The sequence below is a fragment of the Phyllobates terribilis genome, unplaced genomic scaffold (assembly GCF_046119375.1).
Source record: "Phyllobates terribilis strain yellow unplaced genomic scaffold, ASM4611937v1 Scaffold_11__3_contigs__length_659146591, whole genome shotgun sequence".
NCBI classification, from domain to species: domain Eukaryota; kingdom Metazoa; phylum Chordata; class Amphibia; order Anura; family Dendrobatidae; genus Phyllobates; species Phyllobates terribilis.
Genome location: NW_027362771.1, coordinates 328,101,119 through 328,120,699, shown reverse-complemented (window position 1 = coordinate 328,120,699; position 19,581 = coordinate 328,101,119). Strand labels below are relative to the sequence as shown.

General features: G+C 46.6%; 1 protein-coding gene across 1 annotated transcript in view; it reads left to right on the top strand.

The window, feature by feature from the left end:
- NRG4 (neuregulin 4) overlaps positions 1-19,321 on the top strand; it is a 33,525-nt gene extending 14,204 nt beyond the window's left edge. Inside the window, exons 3-5 of the mRNA XM_073650769.1 lie at positions 17,188-17,337; positions 17,408-17,488; positions 18,069-19,321. Of these exons, the coding sequence (XP_073506870.1) occupies positions 17,188-17,337; positions 17,408-17,444 (187 nt within the window). The 3' untranslated portion in view covers positions 17,445-17,488; positions 18,069-19,321. The remainder of the gene's footprint in view (positions 1-17,187; positions 17,338-17,407; positions 17,489-18,068) is intronic.
- Positions 19,322-19,581: the final 260 nt, after the last annotated feature.

Sequence of the window (19,581 nt, the reverse complement as noted above, 5' to 3'; positions counted from 1 at the left end):
ACCTTTTTCAGACTGATAGATTTCAATTACTTTGTTTCTTATTTGTTCTTGAACTTCTTTGGATCGCAGCATGATGTTTAGCTTTTGAAGATCTTTTGGTCTACTTCACTTGGTCAGGCAGGTCCTATTTAAGTTATTTTTTTGATTGAGTACAGTTGTGGCAGTAATCAGGCCTGTGTGTGGCTAGGGAAATTGAACTCTGCTTCCCAAAGATGTGATAATCCACAGTTAATTTCTGTTTTAAGGGGGGGGGGGGATCACTTTTTCACACAGGGCCCTGTAGGTTTGGATTTCTTTTTCCCTTAATAGTAAAGACATTCATTTAAAACTGCATTTTGTGTTCACTTGTGTTATCATTGTCTAATATTTAAATTTAATCTGTGATCTGAAACATTTAAATGTGACAAACATGCAAAAGGATAAGAAATCAGGAAGGGGGCAAACCCCTTTTCACACTATATACAGTACTGAGCAAAAGTTTGGATACACCTTCTCATTTAAAGATTTTTCTGTATTTTGAGGACTTTGAAAATTGTACATTCACACTGAAGGCATCAAAACTATGAATTAACACATGTGGAATTATATACTTAACAAAAAAGTGTGAAACAACTGAAAATATGTCTTATATTCAAAGTTCTTCAAAGTAGCCACCTTTTGCTTTGATGACTGCTTTGCACACTCTTGGCATTCTCTTGATGAGCTTCAAGAGGTAGTCATTGGAAATGGTTTTCACTTCACAGGTGTGCCCTGTCAGGTTTAAGAAGTGGGATTTCTTGCCTTATAAATGGGGTTGGGACCATCAGTTGTGTTGTGCAGAAGTCAGGTGGATACACAGCTGATAATCCTACTGAATAGACTATTAGAATTTGTATTATGGCAAGAAAAAAGCAGCTAAGTAAAGAAAAACGAGTGGCCATCATTACTTTAAGAAATGAAGGTCAGTCAGTCCGAAAAATTGGGCAAAGTTTGAAAGTGTCCCCAAGTGCAGTTGCAAAAACCATCAAGCGCTACAAAGAAACTGGCTCACATGAGGACCGCCCCAGGAAAGGAAGACCAAGAGTCACCTCTGCTTCTGAGGATACGTTTATCCGAGTCACCAGCTTCAGAAATCGCAGGTTAACAGCAGCTCAGATTAGAGACCAGGTCAATGCCGCACAGAGTTCTAGCAGCAGACACATCTCTACAACAACTGTTAAGAGGAGACTTTGTGCAGCAGGCCTTCATGGTAAAATAGCTGCTAGGAAACCACTGCTAAGGACAGGGAACAAGCAGAAGAGACTTGTTTGGGCTAAAGAACACAAAGGAATGGACATTAGACCAGTGGAAATCTGTGCTTTGGTCTGATGAGTCCAAATTTGAGATCTTTGATTCCAACCACCGTGTCTTTGTGCGACGCAGAAAAGGTGAACGGATGGACTCTACATGCCTGGTTCCCACCGTGAAGCATGGAGGAGGAGGTGTGATGGTGTGGGGAGGCTTTGCTGGTGACACTGTTGGGGATTTATTCAAAATTGAAGGCATACTGAACCAGCATGGCTACCACAGCATCTTGCAGCGGCAAGCTATTCCATCCGGTTTGCGTTTAGTTGGACCATCATTTATTTTTCAACAAGACAATGACCCCAAACACACCTCCAGGCTGTGAAAGGGCTATTTGACCAAGAAGGAGAGTGATGGGGTGCTACTCCAGATGACCTGGCCTCCACAGTCACCAGACCTGAACCCAATCGAGATGGTTTGGGGTGAGCTGGACCGCAGAATGAAGGCAAAAGGGCCAACAAGTGCTAAGCATCTCTGGGAACTCCTTCAAGATTGTTGGAAGACCATTTCCGGTGACTACCTCTTGAAGCTCATCAAGAGAATGCCAAGAGTGTGCAAAGCAGTCATCAAAGGAAAAAGTGGCTACTTTGAAGAACCTAGAATATAAGACATATTTTCAGTTGTTTCACACTTTTTTGTTAAGTATATAATTCCACATGTGTTAATTCATAGTTTTGATGCCTTCAGTGTGAATGTACAATTTTCATAGTCATGAAAATACTGAAAAATCTTTAAATAAGAAGGTGTGTCCAAACTTTTGGTCTGTACTGTGTATATATATATATACATACATACATACATACACAGTGCCTTGAAAAAGTATTCATACCCTGTGACCTTTTCCACATTTGTTCATGTTACACCCACAAACTTAAATATATTTTATTTGGATTTTATGTGATATACCAACATACCAACACAAAGTAGCAAGTATTTGTGAACTGTAAAGGAAATGACACATGGCTATCTAAATAATATTTTAATAATATAAATATGAAAATTGTGACGTACATTTGTATTCAGCCTCCCTCAGTCAATACTTTGTAGGCTGCAATTGCTGCTGCAAGTCTTTTGGATTCTGTCTCTGCCAGTTTTGCACATCTAGAAGCTGATTGCCCATTTTTCTTTCCAAACTAGCTTTAGCTCAGTGAGATTGGATGGAGAGCGTCTGTGAACTACGATTTTCAGGGCTTGCCACATATTCTCAATGGGATTAAGGTCTGGACTTTGACTGGGCCATTCAAACACATGAATATGCTTTGATCTAAACCATTCCATTGTAGTTCTGGCAGTATGTTTAGGGTCGTTGTCCTGCTGGAAGATGTCTCAAGTCTTTTGCAGCCTCTAACAGGTTTTCCTCCAGGATTGCTCTGTATTTAGTTACATCTATCTTCCCATCATCTCTGACCAGCTTCCCTGCTTCTTCAGAAGAAAATCATCCCCACAGCATGATATTGCCGCTACCATGTTTGATGATGGGGATGGTGTTTCCAGGGATATGTGCAGTGTTAGGTTTTTGCCATAGCATTTAGCACAAAAAGTGCTACTTTTGTCTCATCTGACCAGAGCATCTTCTTCCACGTGCAATCTGTGACTCTTACATGGCTTTTTGAAAACTGCAAATGGGACTTCTTATTGCTTGTTTTCAAAAGTGTCTTTCTTCTTGTTACTCTTCCATAAAGGCCAGATTTGTGGAGTATACAACTTATAGTTGTCATGTGGCGAAATTCTCCCCCTTGAACTGTAGATCTCTGCAGCTCCTCCGGAGTGACCATGGGCCTCTTGGCTGCTTCTCTAATGAGTGCTCTCCTTGTTTAGGATGTCAATTTACGTGGACGGCCATGCCGTGATAGATTTGTAGTTGTGTTATTCTCCCTCCATTTTTGGTTGAAGGATTGAACAGTGCTCCAAGAGATGGTCAGAACTTTGGCTATTTTTTTTAAAACCTAACCCTTCTTCTCCACAACTTTATTCCTGACCTGTCTTTGATTTTCATAATGCTGTTTGATGCCTAATGTTCTCAAACAAACCTCTGAGACCTTCTCAGAACAACTGTAGTTATACTGATAATAAATTACCCACAGGTGGACTCAAGTTACTAATTAGGTGACTTCTGTGTCACGACGGTAGCTCGCATGTGTTCCCGTCACTGTGCTGCTCACTGCATTCGCTGCTCTGCTTATCCTCATGTCTGGCCGCCTTGCTGAGTCCATACAGCACTTCCAACTCTGTTGTATATCCCTGATGTCTCCACATGGCTATAGGGGGGCACGGTCAGATCCTGCCGGAATGTAACCCTGCTGTGTCCTGCAGGATTTGGATTCCCCAGCCAATCACCAACCAGCCAGTGCTATATCAGGCAGCACCACCCTCCACACCTTGCCTGAGCCTCGGTTCCAGTTTGTTGTTAGCATCTACTTCCCAGCCAAGGTGTTTTGTTGTTTATCCCTCCCATTACCGACCCGGCTTGTCTTCTCGCCCTGTCTGTTCTCTCTGCTTCTGACCTCGGCTGCATATCCTGAACCCGTGCTGCCTGCCCTGACACCGGACTGTCTGACTTCGCTTCTGTCTCGCCCCTCTGCACCTCGCATACCTGCTCTGATCCATGGGTCAGCTGCTGCAGGTCCGGACACTGCCCTGGAGTGGCATCTGGTGGCTATCCTGTGGCCTAAGCCTATCCTCACCATGAGAGGCGCTAGTGAAGACCAGGTAGCCACTTAGTCACGCCTCTCCTGGGTAAGTCCAGCCAGTGGTGCCCTGTGTCCACACCCACAAGCGTTACATTCTGGAGGCAGTTGGCCACTCAGGATTTTATTTAGGGGTATCAGACTAATTTTTTCAATATTTTGAAAACCATGTCTCATTTCCTTTACACTTCACAAATACTTGCTACTTTGTGTTGGTATATCACATAAAATCCCAATAAAATACATTTAAGTTTGTGAGTGTAATGTGAAAAATGTAGAAATGTTCCCATGGTATAAATACTTTTTCAAAGCACTTTATATGTATAGATAGATAGATGCATACATAGATAGATACCACAGTGGGTAAGCTGTTTATCAGTCAATATATAGAAGATAGAACATGCTGATTGCCTTTATATTTTTATATATTAATTGGGATATACTATATAGTGCCAGATAAGTGCAGGTCCCATCAATCAATTCAGCACTTTTCCCCATTAGGCTAAGTTCCCACAGTGCTAAAACACAGCAGATTTTCCAGCCTGCTACATTTTACTGTGCTAGCAAAGTGCATGAGATTCCTTAAGAAATCTCTTGCACATGCTGCAAAATACAGTCCTGCTCATCATTATTGGCACCCATGGAGTTTAAATACATAATGTGGAATATCTCTTGAAAAAAATTAATCAAGTAAAACAGTTTTTTATATAGAGTACTCATGTTAAATAAAAAATAGCAAATGATAAACAATAATTTAAAACAAAAAAACTATGGGAGGGAAAAATAGAAAAACCTAAAGCTTGCAGTGTCACTGGTATAGTCACCCTTTACATAAATTTAGTATGAAAACACATTTTGACTCGCCTGTGATAAATCACAAGAGATTCACCTGTGATTAATTGTCGGTGCCCATGTGACATGAATTAGCCAATGAATGATGACTTCAGTGTTTTAAAAAGCCACATCGTAGGCCCTGTTCCTTTGTGACAATGGTGATCACACAGGAGCTGTCTGAGGACATCAGAACTGCTATTATTAGCAAACACAAAACTTCCAAAGTGTATAAGTCCATCTCTAAAGACCTTGGTATCCCAGTTTCAACAGTGCGCAATCTTATTAAGAAATTCGCCAAGCATGGAACCGTCAAGAACCTCCCTGGGGGAAGAGGAAACTTGACAAGAGATGTCTTCGAAGGTTGGTGCAAATGGTAGAAAAACACCACGTCAAACATCCAAAGACCTGAAGGCCAACTGAGAACAGTCTGGGGTCATGGTTTCAACAAGTACCATACACCGCATACTAAACCAAGCAGAACTTTATGGGTGAAGGCCAAGGAAGAAACCATTGCTGAAGAAAAGACATAAAAAGGAACAACAGATCTTTGCCAAAGAGTACCGTGACAAAACACAATCCTTCTGGGAAAATGTTCCTTGGACAGATGAAACAAAAATAGAGCTTTTTGGCAATGCAAAGCAACAGTTTGTTTACAGACGGCGCAGTGAAGCTTATAAGGAAAAGAACACCTTACCAATTGTTAAACATGGTGGAGGATCCATAATGCTGTGGGGTTAATTTGCTGCATCTGGTACTGGAGGCCTTGACCGTATCACAGGTGTTACGGATCCGGGTGGTGGAACCTCTGTGCTGCGGTGCAAGGAGGGACCAGAGGGGCGTAACTAGGTATCAACTCGGACCGACCAAGGTCGTACGGTGGCTCAATCGACTCTGTGACCAGGGAAGGACCGAGCAGAGGGACCAGGTGCTACTCTGGGACCAACCTTGTATGAGAGCAGGTGACTCCCACGGGTCAGAAGGCAGGGACTGACCGGTACAGCAGATGAGCACGGCAGGCAGGCTGACGGGTGATCCAGGTAGACGGACTGGCAGACACGGCAGGTGACAAGCAGGAGCCTCCAGGTAGGCTGGCTGGTAGGCACGGCAGGTAACAGGCAGGTGCTTCCAGGTAAGCGGGCTGGCAGGCACGGCAGGTAAAAGGCAGGTGCTTCCAGGTAAGCAGGCGGGCAAGGCACGGCAGGTAACAGGCAGGTGCTTCCAGGTAAGCAGGCGGGCAAGGCACGGCAGGTAACAGGCAGGTGCTTCCAGGTAAGCAGGCGGGCAAGGCACGGCAGGTAACAGGCAGGTGCTTCCAGGTAAGCAGGCTGGCAGGCACGGCAGGTAGCAGGCAGGTGCTTCCAGGTAAGCAGGTGGGCAAGGCCCATAGACAGACTGGCGGACTGGATTGTAGACAGACTGTCGGGCTTGAGGGTAGACAAGCTGGCGGACTGGACCTGTAGTCAGGCTGGCGGACTGGACCTGTAGTCAGGCTGGCGGGCTGGACTGGTAGTCAGGCTGGCAGCGGGACCTGAGGGCTGAAGCAGAGTTTAACACACAAAGCTACAACCTTGCACAGGCACCTCCATTTTGGAGGAGGTGCCTTTTATATGAGAGGTCCTCCAGCCATTGACCGGGGACTCCTTAGGATGGCGCGCGGCCCCTTTAAGAGGGAGGGAGCGCGCGCGCCCTAAGCACAGTGCCTGAGAAGTTGCGCGCGCCGGCAGCAGCAGAAGCAGGAGCGCCAGAGGATGCCGGGCGGGGAGCGCAGCAGTAAGAGGGACGGCGTCTCTGCCTGTCAGGGGGCAGAGACGCCGTTACTACAACAGGAATCATGAAATCAGAGAATTATCAAGAGATTTTAGAGCGAAATGTCCTACCCAGTGTAAAAAAATTTGGTTTGAGTCGAAGATCATGAGTTCTCCAGCAAGACAATGACCCAAAGCACACAACCAAAAGTACACAGGAACGGTTGAAAAGGAAAAAATGGACTGTTTTAAAATGGCCAGCAATGAGTCCTGACCTCAATCCCATTGAAAATCTTTGGGGTGAAGTGAAATCTGCCATTGGGAAAAAGAACCCTGCTAACACTCAAGAGCTTGAACAAACTGCAAAGGAAGAGTGGGATAAAGTTCCAGCTGAGAAGTGCAAGAAGCTTATAGATGGCTACAAGAAACGTTTGGAGGCTGTCAGCAATGCCAAAGGATGTGCAAGCAAGTATTAATTAGGGGTGTCTTTATTGCTGCACATGCTGTTTACTCTGTTTTTTCTTTGAAATTACAACCTGGAAGTTGAAAAACAATGTTTTATTGTTATATTAGTTTGGACCACTAATTAAAAAATCCTGAGGGTATAACTTTGGTACATTTCCATTTATTTCTGTAGATATTGTACAGTCTATGAAAAAAACAAAGGGGTGCCAATAATGGTGAGCAGCACTGTACACTGTGTTCCAAATTATTATGCAAAAAGTGTTTAGGAGTGATAAGGGAAGAATTTGTTTGTTTGTCAGTCAAACTCATTGATGGTGATGTGTGTCAGGGCTCTTTATATCACTGTAAGCAACTGCAGACACCTGTGCTAGATAGTTTGGCAGGTGTGTCCAATGAAAGGCAAAACTACTTAAGAAGGCTGTCCCACATTATTAAGCAGCCTACATTATCTGCCAAAATGGGAAAGAAAATGTATGTGTCGGCTGCTGAGAAGCAACAAATTGTGGAGCGTTTCGGTCAAGGCATGACTACAATCAACATTGCCAAGACACTTCATCGTGACCATCGCACAATCAAGAATTATGTAGCTGATTCACAGTACACACGTGTGCGTGCTGATAAGGGAAAATTGAGGACTCTTTCCTACAGGCAATTACATCAGGTTAAAAGAGCAGCGGCAAAAAAGCCTTGTCATAGCAGCAGACAAGTTTTTGAAGCTGCTGGTGCCTCCAACGTCCCCCAAACAACAAGATGCAGGGTCCTTCAGAGGTTTGCAGCTGTGCGTAAGCCATCCTGTCGACCTCCTCTATCCACTGCACACAAGCAGAAACGGCTCCAGTGGGCCAAACAATACATGAAGACTGACTTCAAAACTGTTTTGTTCACCGATGAGTGCCATGCAACGCTTGATGGTCCAGATGGATGGAGTGGAGGATGGCTGGTTGATGGACACCCCATGCAAACACGGCTACGGCGCCAACAAGAAGGAGGTGGAGTAATGTTTTGGGCTGGAATCATGGGGAGAGAGATTGTCGGCCCCTTTAGGATCCCTGAAGGTGTAAAGATGAACTCCATAATGTATGTTGAGTTTCTCAAACAGCACTTCCTGCCATGGTTCAAGAAGAAGAACCGTGCATTCCGCAGCAAGATCATTTTCATGCATGATAATGCACCGTCTCATGCTGCACATAACACATCTGCATCTCTGGCTGCTGTGGGCATAAAAGGGGACAAACTTATGGTGTGGCCCCCATGCTCCCCTGACCTCAACCCCATTGAGAACCTCTGGAGCATCATCAAAAGGAGTGTCTATGATGGCGGGAGGCAGTTCACATCTAAGCAACAGCTCTGGGAGGGTATTCTGTCCTCATGCAAAACAATTGAAGCAGAAACCATCCAAAACCTGACAAATTCAATGGACGAGAGAGTTCAGAAGCTCCTTTCGAACAAGGGGTCCTATGTGCAAATGTAACATCACCTAGAATAAAGTTTTGAGTTGAAAACTGTTTGATTTCAGTTAGTAATAACCTGCTAATGCTTATAACTTCAAAAATGACCATTTTTTTGTTCTTTATTAAAATGAAAAGGTTGAAAACTCTGCTGTGCATAATAATTTGGAACATGCATTTTGAGTGCAGTTTGAGTGTTTTATTTTTTAAAAAATATACTGTTATCATAGGCAGTTTGTACAAAAACTTTCAATTGTACTCTAATAGTTATTTGACTGGAAAATTACAATGAATGCAATTCATATAGGTAATTTGGGAAAATCTGAGAAAATATTATTTGCATAATAATTTGGAACACAGTGTATATCCGCAGAATAAACTGACAGGAGCTGTGGGTTTGAGATCTGTAGCATGTCAGTTTATGAAGCGGATTTAGGTGTGAGTTTCCAAAGGGTGAAATGTATGGCTAGCATGCACCTTTTTCGCAATTATATACCCATTGGTATATACCACTGCAGGTAAAACTGCGGGACTTCCAGTGCCGGAGATCCACTGAATATGAGTTCTGTGGGAATGTAGCCTGATATTTAGTGCAAGCAGCACTTGGCTTTTCTTTACTCCCCATGCTACAATTGAGAAGGCCGAGTGCAAGCTTGGACACCTTTCCAATTAAGTCAATGGAGAATCCTCTGCTGCGAATTGGTGGGACTCACAACTGATGTAAATTGGCAAATGTGAATCTTGAGACCCTTATTCTCCTATTAGGTGAGGCACTGAGACGCTCATACTGTATTTGTTTAAAGGGAATCTGTCACCCCCTGGGACTTTTCAGACCTCTAATATGGGCATACAGGTGATAGAAATATAAATCTATACATTCCTGTATAGCCCATATTAGATGTCTGCTTGCTTTGATATATCTTTTTATAAAATCTGTTTTCCTAGGCTTGGTTTCCGGGGGAACGCCAAGAAAAGCCCCGCCTACCTACTTAATTTAAATATTCCTGCCCTCCCCTTCTAGATCTGTACATCCCGCACATGCGCAATGCGCCTATAACTTAAGTTGCGTTTTTTTTTTCTCCCTGCCCTATTTTACTGCTGTGCTCTAGTGCGCAGGCGCCGGGGAGTTACTGTTACTTCCGGTCCAGTGACCTCCGGCGTGCGCAACAATAAGATTTGGTCCCCACTCCCTCCCGGATAGTTGCTAACTATCAGTATGTGGGTGTAGAACGAGCTAAAAAGCTTGTAACAGAACTTCAACATGACGTTTCAAGGATGGAGCGAGACTGCCATCTACTGGCCAGAGACAGTCAAGCGGAACCAAAATACACAAAGGAAGTTGCAGGCAGGGGAGATTCAGAGGCTGGACCTGATCAGGTGACTTCCAGGAAGGAGTTCAGAGAGATAAGAGGCCAGCGCGCCAAACCTGAGGGGTCTTTGGCGCCAAGCAGCAGAGAGGAGCAGACGTGCTCCCTGCGTCCTGAGAAACCCCGTGTGACAGGCCAAATCCAGAGGCCTGAGAGGTGCTCCAGCCGGGCACTGGTAAAAGAGCTCCGGATCCCTCACAGTTGTGACTCGAGTGCTGTGCCTGCTGAGGATACTAGGAACCTGATCGCTGTGCTGAGTGAGTTCGCGGAACCCGACGTCGGCCGCCGACAGACGAGGCCTGGACCCCCCTATCCAAGGCTCGAGAGACTGCCCCCAACAGCCAAGCAGAGAGGAGCTGCATACGTGAGCAGGGCCGTCACTTCCACTGCTCACCCACGGTACCGGGGACAATTGGGTTTAAGTACTCAGGTTGGGAGGGGGACGGTTGGGGCTAAAGTAGCACAACGTGATTTAATTGAATTCATCCGGAAAGAGACTCACGGCCTAGCGGGAATAACCGGTGACCCCCGCTAGGGCCAAATTCACGGTTAAAGAACTTGTGTGGTGCTTCTCATGCTTGAGGGCATCACCTTACTTTAAGAGACTGCGCCTTACTTTAAGAGACTGCGCCTTATTATAAGAGACTGCGCCTTATTTTGAGAAATTTCGTATTTTTCTGATATTTCAAACCACTGTTCATTACCCTTGTTGCTAATCCCTTGTTTCAGTATACCTGTTGTATAAAACTGTTTACAAACATTTCTGACTGTTCTCGCCTTGTGTCTCTGTGCGTTGCATTCCGGCACCTGCATTACATTTGGCGTAGTCGGCAGGATGCAACATTCAGACGCAGAGATGGCGGATCAGTCTATGGCTGGGTCCGGCCGGAGCCATATATCCCTGGGGGCTATGCTCAGCCATCTTCCCAAGTTTACAGGGGATGGCATGTCACTTTGGGACTGGGCAGAAAGACTGAGAAGTATGCTACGTATGTATCCCCTTGACCCTCTAGCCCAGGCGGAGTTGGCCCTCCTAACCCTTGATGGAGAGGCCCGACAGACTGTGATGTACCGCCCACCTGGGGACCGTGACACCGTGGATAAAGTGATAAAAATTCTAGAGGACATGCACGGTGACACTACAGATTTGGGACACTTGCGCTTACGGTTGTTTCAGCGGGTCCAAGGGGAAAATGAGACCGTAAATCAGTATGTTAATGCATTAGAGGAAGTGATGGCCCATATCACTAAGAAAACTCGAGATGGGAACCGAGGACTGGGACCATTGGATGAGGTGTTGCGTGACCAACTGATTGCTGGCTTGAAAGACCCTTCCCTGAGGCAGATCCTGAAGGAGCGGCTGCGACTGAGCCCTGATATGGGCTTCCTGGAGTTAGTGGCTGAAGCTAGAGTCCTGAAGAGAGAAGTTCCTGTTCTCAAAGCCACAGTTAGAAGTCATGAGGCAATTGCTCCTGGATTCACCAACCAAGAGCCTGATTGGGTACGGGAAATACGTCAGGAAATTCGAGACATTCGGGGTGAGCTGAATTCTATTAGGAAGACTCCTACTGCCCCCTTGCCGACGGACCGTACTGCTCAACGCGGACGGAGACCAGAACGAGAAAGACGTTCCTATCCGGCCCCAGCACGACATGTACCCGACCTATCGGCAGAACGAGGACCGGAGTGCTGGACCTGCGGAGGTAGGGGGCATATCTCCAAAGACTGTCCCAACCGAGAAAGGAGGAGGAGGGGACAGCCGTTAAACTAAAATGCCCCACGGTTGTGGAGCATACCGTGGGGTCTCGAGCTTCAGAGAGTAGAAGAGGGAGCTCTGAAGACATTGTCTCCGAGAGGCCCATTATCTGGGCTGAATTCAATGGGCAGCGGATCCGTTGTTTGATGGACACCGGGTCTCAAGTGACCACTATGCCTGAGACGTACTTCCAAAGTCACTTTCCTGAAGTCGCTCGTTCCTGCCGGGAACCCACTGTCAAACTGGTGGCGGCTAATCAACTACCTATCCCAGTAGCGGGAGTAGTATGGATGTCTGTGCGGGCATGTGGAAAGGACCTCGGTCGAAAAGGGATTGTACTGACCACCGGGCCCGGAGGCGATGGGCCCATTGTAACCCTGGGCATGAATGTGCTGAAAGAAGTCCTGGCTGAGGGCTGTAGCAAAAACAACTGGACCCGCGCCACTCGAGACCCAGCTAACAAGAGAGTGTTCCAGCACCTCGTGTGGGTCAGTCAGATTCAAAAGTTGCCCACTACCTCCCAGTACCTTGGTAAGGTATCGATACCGCCCGAAGCCACAATAACACTGCCGGTGGGACAGACTGTACTCACTTTGCCGGTGCTGGCACATGTGTCCTTAGAGGGCGTGGACATTCAAGTTGAACCAATGGAGGGAGAAGAAGCGCCCTCTGGACTCCTGATTGCTCGAACTCTGGCCACCGTGCGGCACGGTCGAGTACCCGTGCGCTGCATCAATTTAAGTGGCACCAGTTTACAGTTGTTGCCCCGACAAGAGGTGGCGCGAGTGTGCGTAATGCCGGAGGCCCTTACTAGAGCTGACGCTATAGGGCTGGCACCTGTGGAAGGAAAACCATGGACCCTAGAGGTGTCCCTCAATAGCCAGGAACATGGAAGAGAACCGTTGGCTGGACGCCACCTCCTGGAAGAAATGGAAGCTAACCTGACTGAGTTTTCTGCTGGACAAGTGAGGCAGATCGAACAACTTCTACAGCGATATCAGGGAGTGTTTGCACAGCATGAAGATGATTTCGGGTGCACTCGGGACATTCAGCACGAAATACCCACCGGAAATACTGCTCCCATCTGAGAGAGATATCGGCAGATCCCGCCTCAAATGTACCAGGAGGTGAAAGAGCTATTGGCCCACATGTTGCGGAACGGTGTGATCCGTGAAAGCCAGAGCCCCTGGGCGGCTCCGATCGTGCTGGTCCGAAAGAAGGACGGTACCCTGAGATTCTGCGTAGACTATCGGAAGCTGAATGCCTGTACAGTACGGGACTCCTATCCACTCCCCCGAATCGAAGAGTCTCTATCTGCACTAGGGAGCGCCAAATTCTTCTCCTCCCTCGACCTGGCCAGTGGCTATTGGCAGGTCCCAGTAGCTGAGAAGGATCGTCCGAAGACAGCTTTTGTTCTCCCTATGGGCCTGTTTGAGTTCAATCGAATGCCGTTCGGACTAACAAATGCGCCAGGAACCTTCCAACGGCTGATGGAGAGATGCTTGGGGGACCTCAACTTTGAAGCCACTTTAATATATCTGGACGATATAATTATCTATTCCGCAACGTTTGAGGATCATCTCCGCCGATTGGAACAAGTGTTAGAACGGCTACAAAGGCACGGCCTGAAAATTAAGCCTCGTAAGTGTCGTCTCTTCAAACGAGAAATTGAATATCTGGGGCACACTGTGTCCAGTGCAGGGGTGCACCCCACTGCGGAGAAAGTAGCTGCCGTGCAGAAGTGGCCCACGCCCGCCAATCTAAGGGAACTAAGGGCATTCCTGGGGCTCGCTGGATACTACCGCAGATTCATTAAAGACTTCGCTAAGATTGCGAACCCGCTCAATGAATTGCTGAGAGGAACAGCCGGGGGAGCCAAGCGGCAGCCCATTCAGTGGGGCCCACGACAAGAAGAGGCATTCCGAGCATTGAAAATGGCGCTAACAGATGCCCCGATTCTGGCCTACGCTGACTTTTCGCAGCCGTTCATGTTGTACACTGATGGAAGCTTGCATGGGCTGGGAGCAGTGCTGGCTCAAGTACAAGGAGGGAAAGAGCGAGTGATCGCGTATGCCAGCAGGTCACTCCGAGATACGGAGAAGAATCCGGACAACTACAGTTCGTTTAAGCTGGAGCTACTAGCACTGGTGTGGGCCATGACCGAGAAGTTTGCTGAGTACCTGTCAGGGTCAGAAGTGCAAGTGCGGACAGATAACAACCCTTTGGCCCACTTGGAGAACGCCAAACTGGGCGCGTTAGAACAGCGGTGGGTCGCAAGGATGTCCAAATTCCAGTATAAAATCGCCTATCGGTCCAAGGCCCTGAACACACATGCAGATGCCCTGTCCCGGGTCACTCAGGCGGGGCCGAAGAAGGACAGAGATGAGGAGCTCGAAGGCGACGAGATCCCGGATTTCAGCCAGTTCGCCGCTGCTGTGGTCGACGCCCAAGAGACCAGAGGGGAGCCGAGGCCCACTCAGATTCTGGGACGTTCAAGAGACGAATGGATACATCTGCAGCAATCTGACCTGGAGCTAGCAAAGTTGAGAGAATGGGTCGCCCTTAATCAGAGACCCGACCAGGAAACCAGAGCCGCTTCACTTCCAACTACCCTACAAATCCTAGGCCAGTGGGAGAGGCTCCTCCTGAAGGATGGCTTGCTATGCCGAAGAATCCAGCTGCCTCGAGAGTTTGATGTTACCTGGCAAGTGGTAGTTCCAGGAGCACTAGTAACACAGCTAGCCCAAGAAGCTCATAGAAGAGGTGCTCACTTCGGAGTAGAAAAGACCTTCCGGTGGTTGCAACGGCTGGTGTATTGGCCTCAACTGCGACAAGAAGTCGAGGGGGTCTGCCGAACATGTCGCCAGTGTGAGTTGAACAAGCCCCCGGAGCAAAGAGCTCCCATTCAGACCATCCGAACTTCTGCCCCCTTGGAAGTCCTGATGATTGACTACTTGATGGTAGGAACTTCATACAACGGTTATGGACATTGTTTAGTCATGACTGATCACTTCACCAAGTTTGCAGTAGTGACGCCCACTAAAGATCAGACGGCAGAAGCCGCAGCCAAGGCCATCTGTCAAGATTTCATCCGGATTTATGGGTGCCCGAAGCGAATACATTCTGACCAGGGGGCCTGCTTCCAAGGACGAGTGATGGATGAGCTATACCGCATCTATGGGATCGACCGTTCCCGGACAACGCCCTACCACCCGCAAGGGAACGGGGCTTGCGAGCGCTTTAACCGAACCCTGTTGCAAATGTTGCGAACACTGGAAGCGGACAAAAAGATGAAGTGGCCCGAATTCGTGTCCGAGCTGGTGTGGGTGTATAATAATCGAGTTCATGCAACCACCGGCTACACCCCCTACATGTTGCTGTTTGGAAGAAGTGGCCGAGAAATCACCGAACTGGAGCTAGACTCAGAAGACCCCGGTCCGGGCAGTAGCCCAAGTACCTGGATTCGAGAACACCAGCGTCGACTCCATACCGTGAGAAGACTGTTTGCTCAGAAGTTTCAGGAAGTAGAGCATGCAGTTCGGCCCCCGACCACAGGTGGATCGCTTCAGCCAGGAGACCGAGTGCTGGTGAGGGCTAAACGATTTGGGAGTAAGCTGGACCATCGTTGGGAGGCAATACCATATCGGGTGGTGAAGAAGGTTCACCCAGACAACCCCGTCTACGAGGTTAGGCCCGAAGGGGATGACACCGCGACATCCAGGGTGTTGCACCGTAATATGTTGCGACCTTGCTCCTCTGAAGCAGAAGTCTGTAACAGGGCTGGGCCCTCAGACATGTTGGCTGAAGTGCCACATACAGGAACCTTGGGGGATGAAAAAGGGTGGGCCACAATGCAGTTGGGCCCGTCAGAACCGTTGGTGCCACTCCCGAGTGGAAGTCAGAATGAGTCAGGAAATGATTTGCAATCCCCAGTAGTTGATTCCTCTGATCTCCCGGAGTCTCCTCCGCAAGAAGAGCCCCGCAGAACTGAGCGGGCTAATGCCGGAATTCCTCCTAACCGGTATGCTCAGGAAGAGTTTATCTGGTCTCGAATCCAACAGAAAACGCAGGAGTGTGCCCAACTCCTGTCTGAGCTTGCACTGCCTGGAAGGAGGCATCAATTCTGCGAGGAGTCCACTCGCCCGAGGACTGGCGAGCAAAAAGGAGGGAGGAATGTAGAACGAGCTAAAAAGCTTGTAACAGAACTTCAACATGACGTTTCAAGGATGGAGCGAGACTGCCATCTACTGGCCAGAGACAGTCAAGCGGAACCAAAATACACAAAGGAAGTTGCAGGCAGGGGAGATTCAGAGGCTGGACCCGATCAGGTGACTTCCAGGAAGGAGTTCAGAGAGATAAGAGGCCAGCGCGCCAAACCTGAGGGGTCTTTGGCGCCAAGCAGCAGAGAGGAGCAGATGTGCTCCCTGCGTCCTGAGAAACCCCGTGTGACAGGCCAAATCCAGAGGCCTGAGAGGTGCTCCAGCCGGACACCGGTAAAAGAGCTCCGGATCCCTCACAGTTGTGACTCGAGTGCTGTGCCTGCTGAGGATACTAGGAACCTGATCGCTGTGCTGAGTGAGTTCGCGGAACCCGACGTCGGCCGCCGACAGACGAGGCCTGGACCCCCCTATCCAAGGCTCGAGAGACTGCCCCCAACAGCCAAGCAGAGAGGAGCTGCATACGTGAGCAGGGCCGTCACTTCCACTGCTCACCCACGGTACCGGGGACAATTGGGTTTAAGTACTCAGGTTGGGAGGGGGACGGTTGGGGCTAAAGTAGCACAATGTGATTTAATTGAATTCATCTGGAAAGAGACTCACGGCCTAGCGGGAATAACCGGTGACCCCCGCTAGGGCCAAATTCACGGTTAAAGAACTTGTGTGGTGCTTCTCATGCTTGAGGGCATCACCTTACTTTAAGAGACTGCGCCTTACTTTAAGAGACTGCGCCTTATTATAAGAGACTGCGCCTTATTTTGAGAAATTTCGTATTTTTCTGATATTTCAAACCACTGTTCATTACCCTTGTTGCTAATCCCTTGTTTCAGTATACCTGTTGTATAAAACTGTTTACAAACATTTCTGACTGTTCTCGCCTTGTGTCTCTGTGCGTTGCATTCCGGCACCTGCATTACATGGGGACCAAACCTTATTGTTGAACATGCTGGAGGTCACTGGAGCGGAAGTCACAGTGACTCCCCTATGCCTGCGCACTAGAGCAAAGCCGTAAAATAGGGCAGGGAGAATAAAAAACACGCCTTAAGATATAGGCGCATTGCGCATGCGCGGGATGTGCAGGTCTAGAGTGCACGTCACAGGGCCCTGTGACGTGCGGGGGGGGGGGGAATATTTAAATTAAGTAGGTAGCCAAGCCTAGGAAAACGGATTTTATAAAAATATATATCAAAGCAAGCAGACATCTAATATGGGCCATACAGGTATGTATAGATTTGCATTTCTATCACCTGTATGCCCATATTAGAGGTCTGAAAAGTCCCAGGTGGTGACAGATTCCCTTTAAGATCGAAATCCCCTCACATTGACTTATTTTTATGTTCTACAGATGCATTGACAACTACACAGGCGAGCGCTGTGAAGAAATCTTATTGTCTAGCGTGGAAACAGAGCCGCAAAGCAACTTTTTAATAAACTTTCTGGTTTTAGGGTCTTTCCTGGGTCTGATATTTTTGGGATTAGTTGTTTATTGTTGCAGGTAAGCAAATTTACTAAATAAGCAGGAGCTATAAAACCACAAGTTTTATTTATAATTTTTAATTTTTCAGAAGAAAATTAAAGCATCGTACTGAAGACGGACCATAAATATGACAGCTTTGTTGACAAAGTGGAGTTCCAGATAACTTGAGGTAGCCATATCTATATATATATAATCGTCTTATCCCGTCTGTCTGTCTTTCTGTCTGTCTGTCTGTCCAGGAAATCCCGCGTCGCTGATTGGTCCGGCCGCGGCCAATCAGCGACGTGGGATTTGAGAAAAAGATGGCGGCCGTTAGCGGCTCATCTGCAGGACGGAGGTCAGCGGGGAGATGAGCGGCGTTAGCGGCCGGCCGCGACCAATCAGTATTATGGGCGCCAAATTTAAACACCGTTTTGCTGATTGGTCGCGGTTGCCGGCCGCGACCAATCAGAGATTTTGGCGCCAAATTTAAACAACGCTCTGCTGATTGTGCCCGGTCGGCCGCATACATATTCTAGAATACCCGATGCGTTAGAATCGGGCCACCATCTAGTAATCTAATAATTCTTTTATTGTTTTTATTTTTAAGATAATTTAAACTCAGTGAAATTATGTCATTCATGCATAATATGAATGTTAAAATGTGGCCATATTATAGCCTTCTGAAACTGTCCGTGACTTATATTCATGTTGGCTTTGCACCATATAATGCACTGCTTAAATTATAACTGTATGTTTTGTTTTGATAGATATTCAAGGAGATTTGCTCCCGCATGGAAGACTGGACCTCTGAACTAAATTTTACAAAAAGTAATACGATGGTTTGCTTTACGTTAAGCTTCCTTGTGGCTCCCGCAGGTTTAGGGTGCCGAGTAAAATGTAGACTCTGCTGTCACGCTCTCTGGAAAGCTTTCCTTCAACGTCTACTACACAACCTGGATCTGATTACATGAATTTACTAAGCTGTTAATAGGTCATAAGATGCAGGAAAGACTCTGCAAAATTCATAAATATTCAAGCTACACTTAAAAGCAAGTGCTGTAACAGGTGGATGTATGAGCTGAAGTCAACCTAGGTGACAGACAGCATGAGGGAATGTCACTGTTGACTATTCACACCTGCAGTCGACAAGAGAATGAATCAGAAATGGGAATGGATTACCAGTGATTAGATAGAAATGTCTAATGTATCATTTAGGTTTTGCTTGATGTAATATTGATTTATGTTAAAAAAAGGACCTGTCATTTGCCATAAATATAATTTTTTTCTTACATGGTGTAAATGCTGCTGTTCTCCTAAGTCTTGTGGTATTGTTTTTTTTTATACTATGCCTGTCCTGAGATGTGGCTCTCTTTCCTGTATCTAAATTTATTCTTTTTAGCCAAGTAGGCGTGGTCATCAAGAATATTCCTAAAGAGAAGGTACGAGGACCAATCCCACTTGGCTAACATGACTAGATTTACATACAAGGAACATTTGGCCAAATCTCAGGAACAGAGAGGGACAAGAACAAAATAAAATAAACTATGCCAGATTCAGGAGAACAGCAGCAGTTACACCAGGTAAAAATATGTTTATTGCAAGCGACAAGTACTCTATAAGCCTTTCATTTACAAAGAGGGTCGTCAGAAAACTGTTTTTACAAAGTTTTCATAATTGAATATGGCTTTGAGATTTTACTGATAAAAAGCCTGTATTATATATATATATGTATCAGTATTTCTTAGCGATGAATAAACTTCTGTATATGTTAGAAATTAAAGGAAAACTCTTGTTTCTCTGTTTTAATCACTTATCACTTTGATATGTTTTGGATATACAATGTTGGCGTTTATGTTCAGAAAACAAGTTGTTGAATATTAAATGTTGTTGCTGAAAACTTAAGAGTGTAATTTTTGTCTTATTCAATTATTTTATCTGCTGTGACCAGGACATTGGAAAGTTCAGTGAAGTGTTGTGATGAATGTACACCGCAGAATTTAGTAGTATTGTCACACATTAGTCATTTTCATGCCATAGTGCTGTTTATACAGTATTTATGTCAAACTGTTGCAGCCAGGTTGCTGCTAGTCGGTAATATGGAGAACAATTAGTTATCAGTCACTTTTTTTCTGCTTTTTTTTTTTTCAAAGCATGGCCTTTTCCATGATGTGATTCCATAATCTGCTTCACCATCTAATAGTTAGTTACCTTGTTGATAAGACACTTTGTAGCCCTATAACTACACTGCTCAAAAAAATAAAGGGAGCACTTAAACAACAG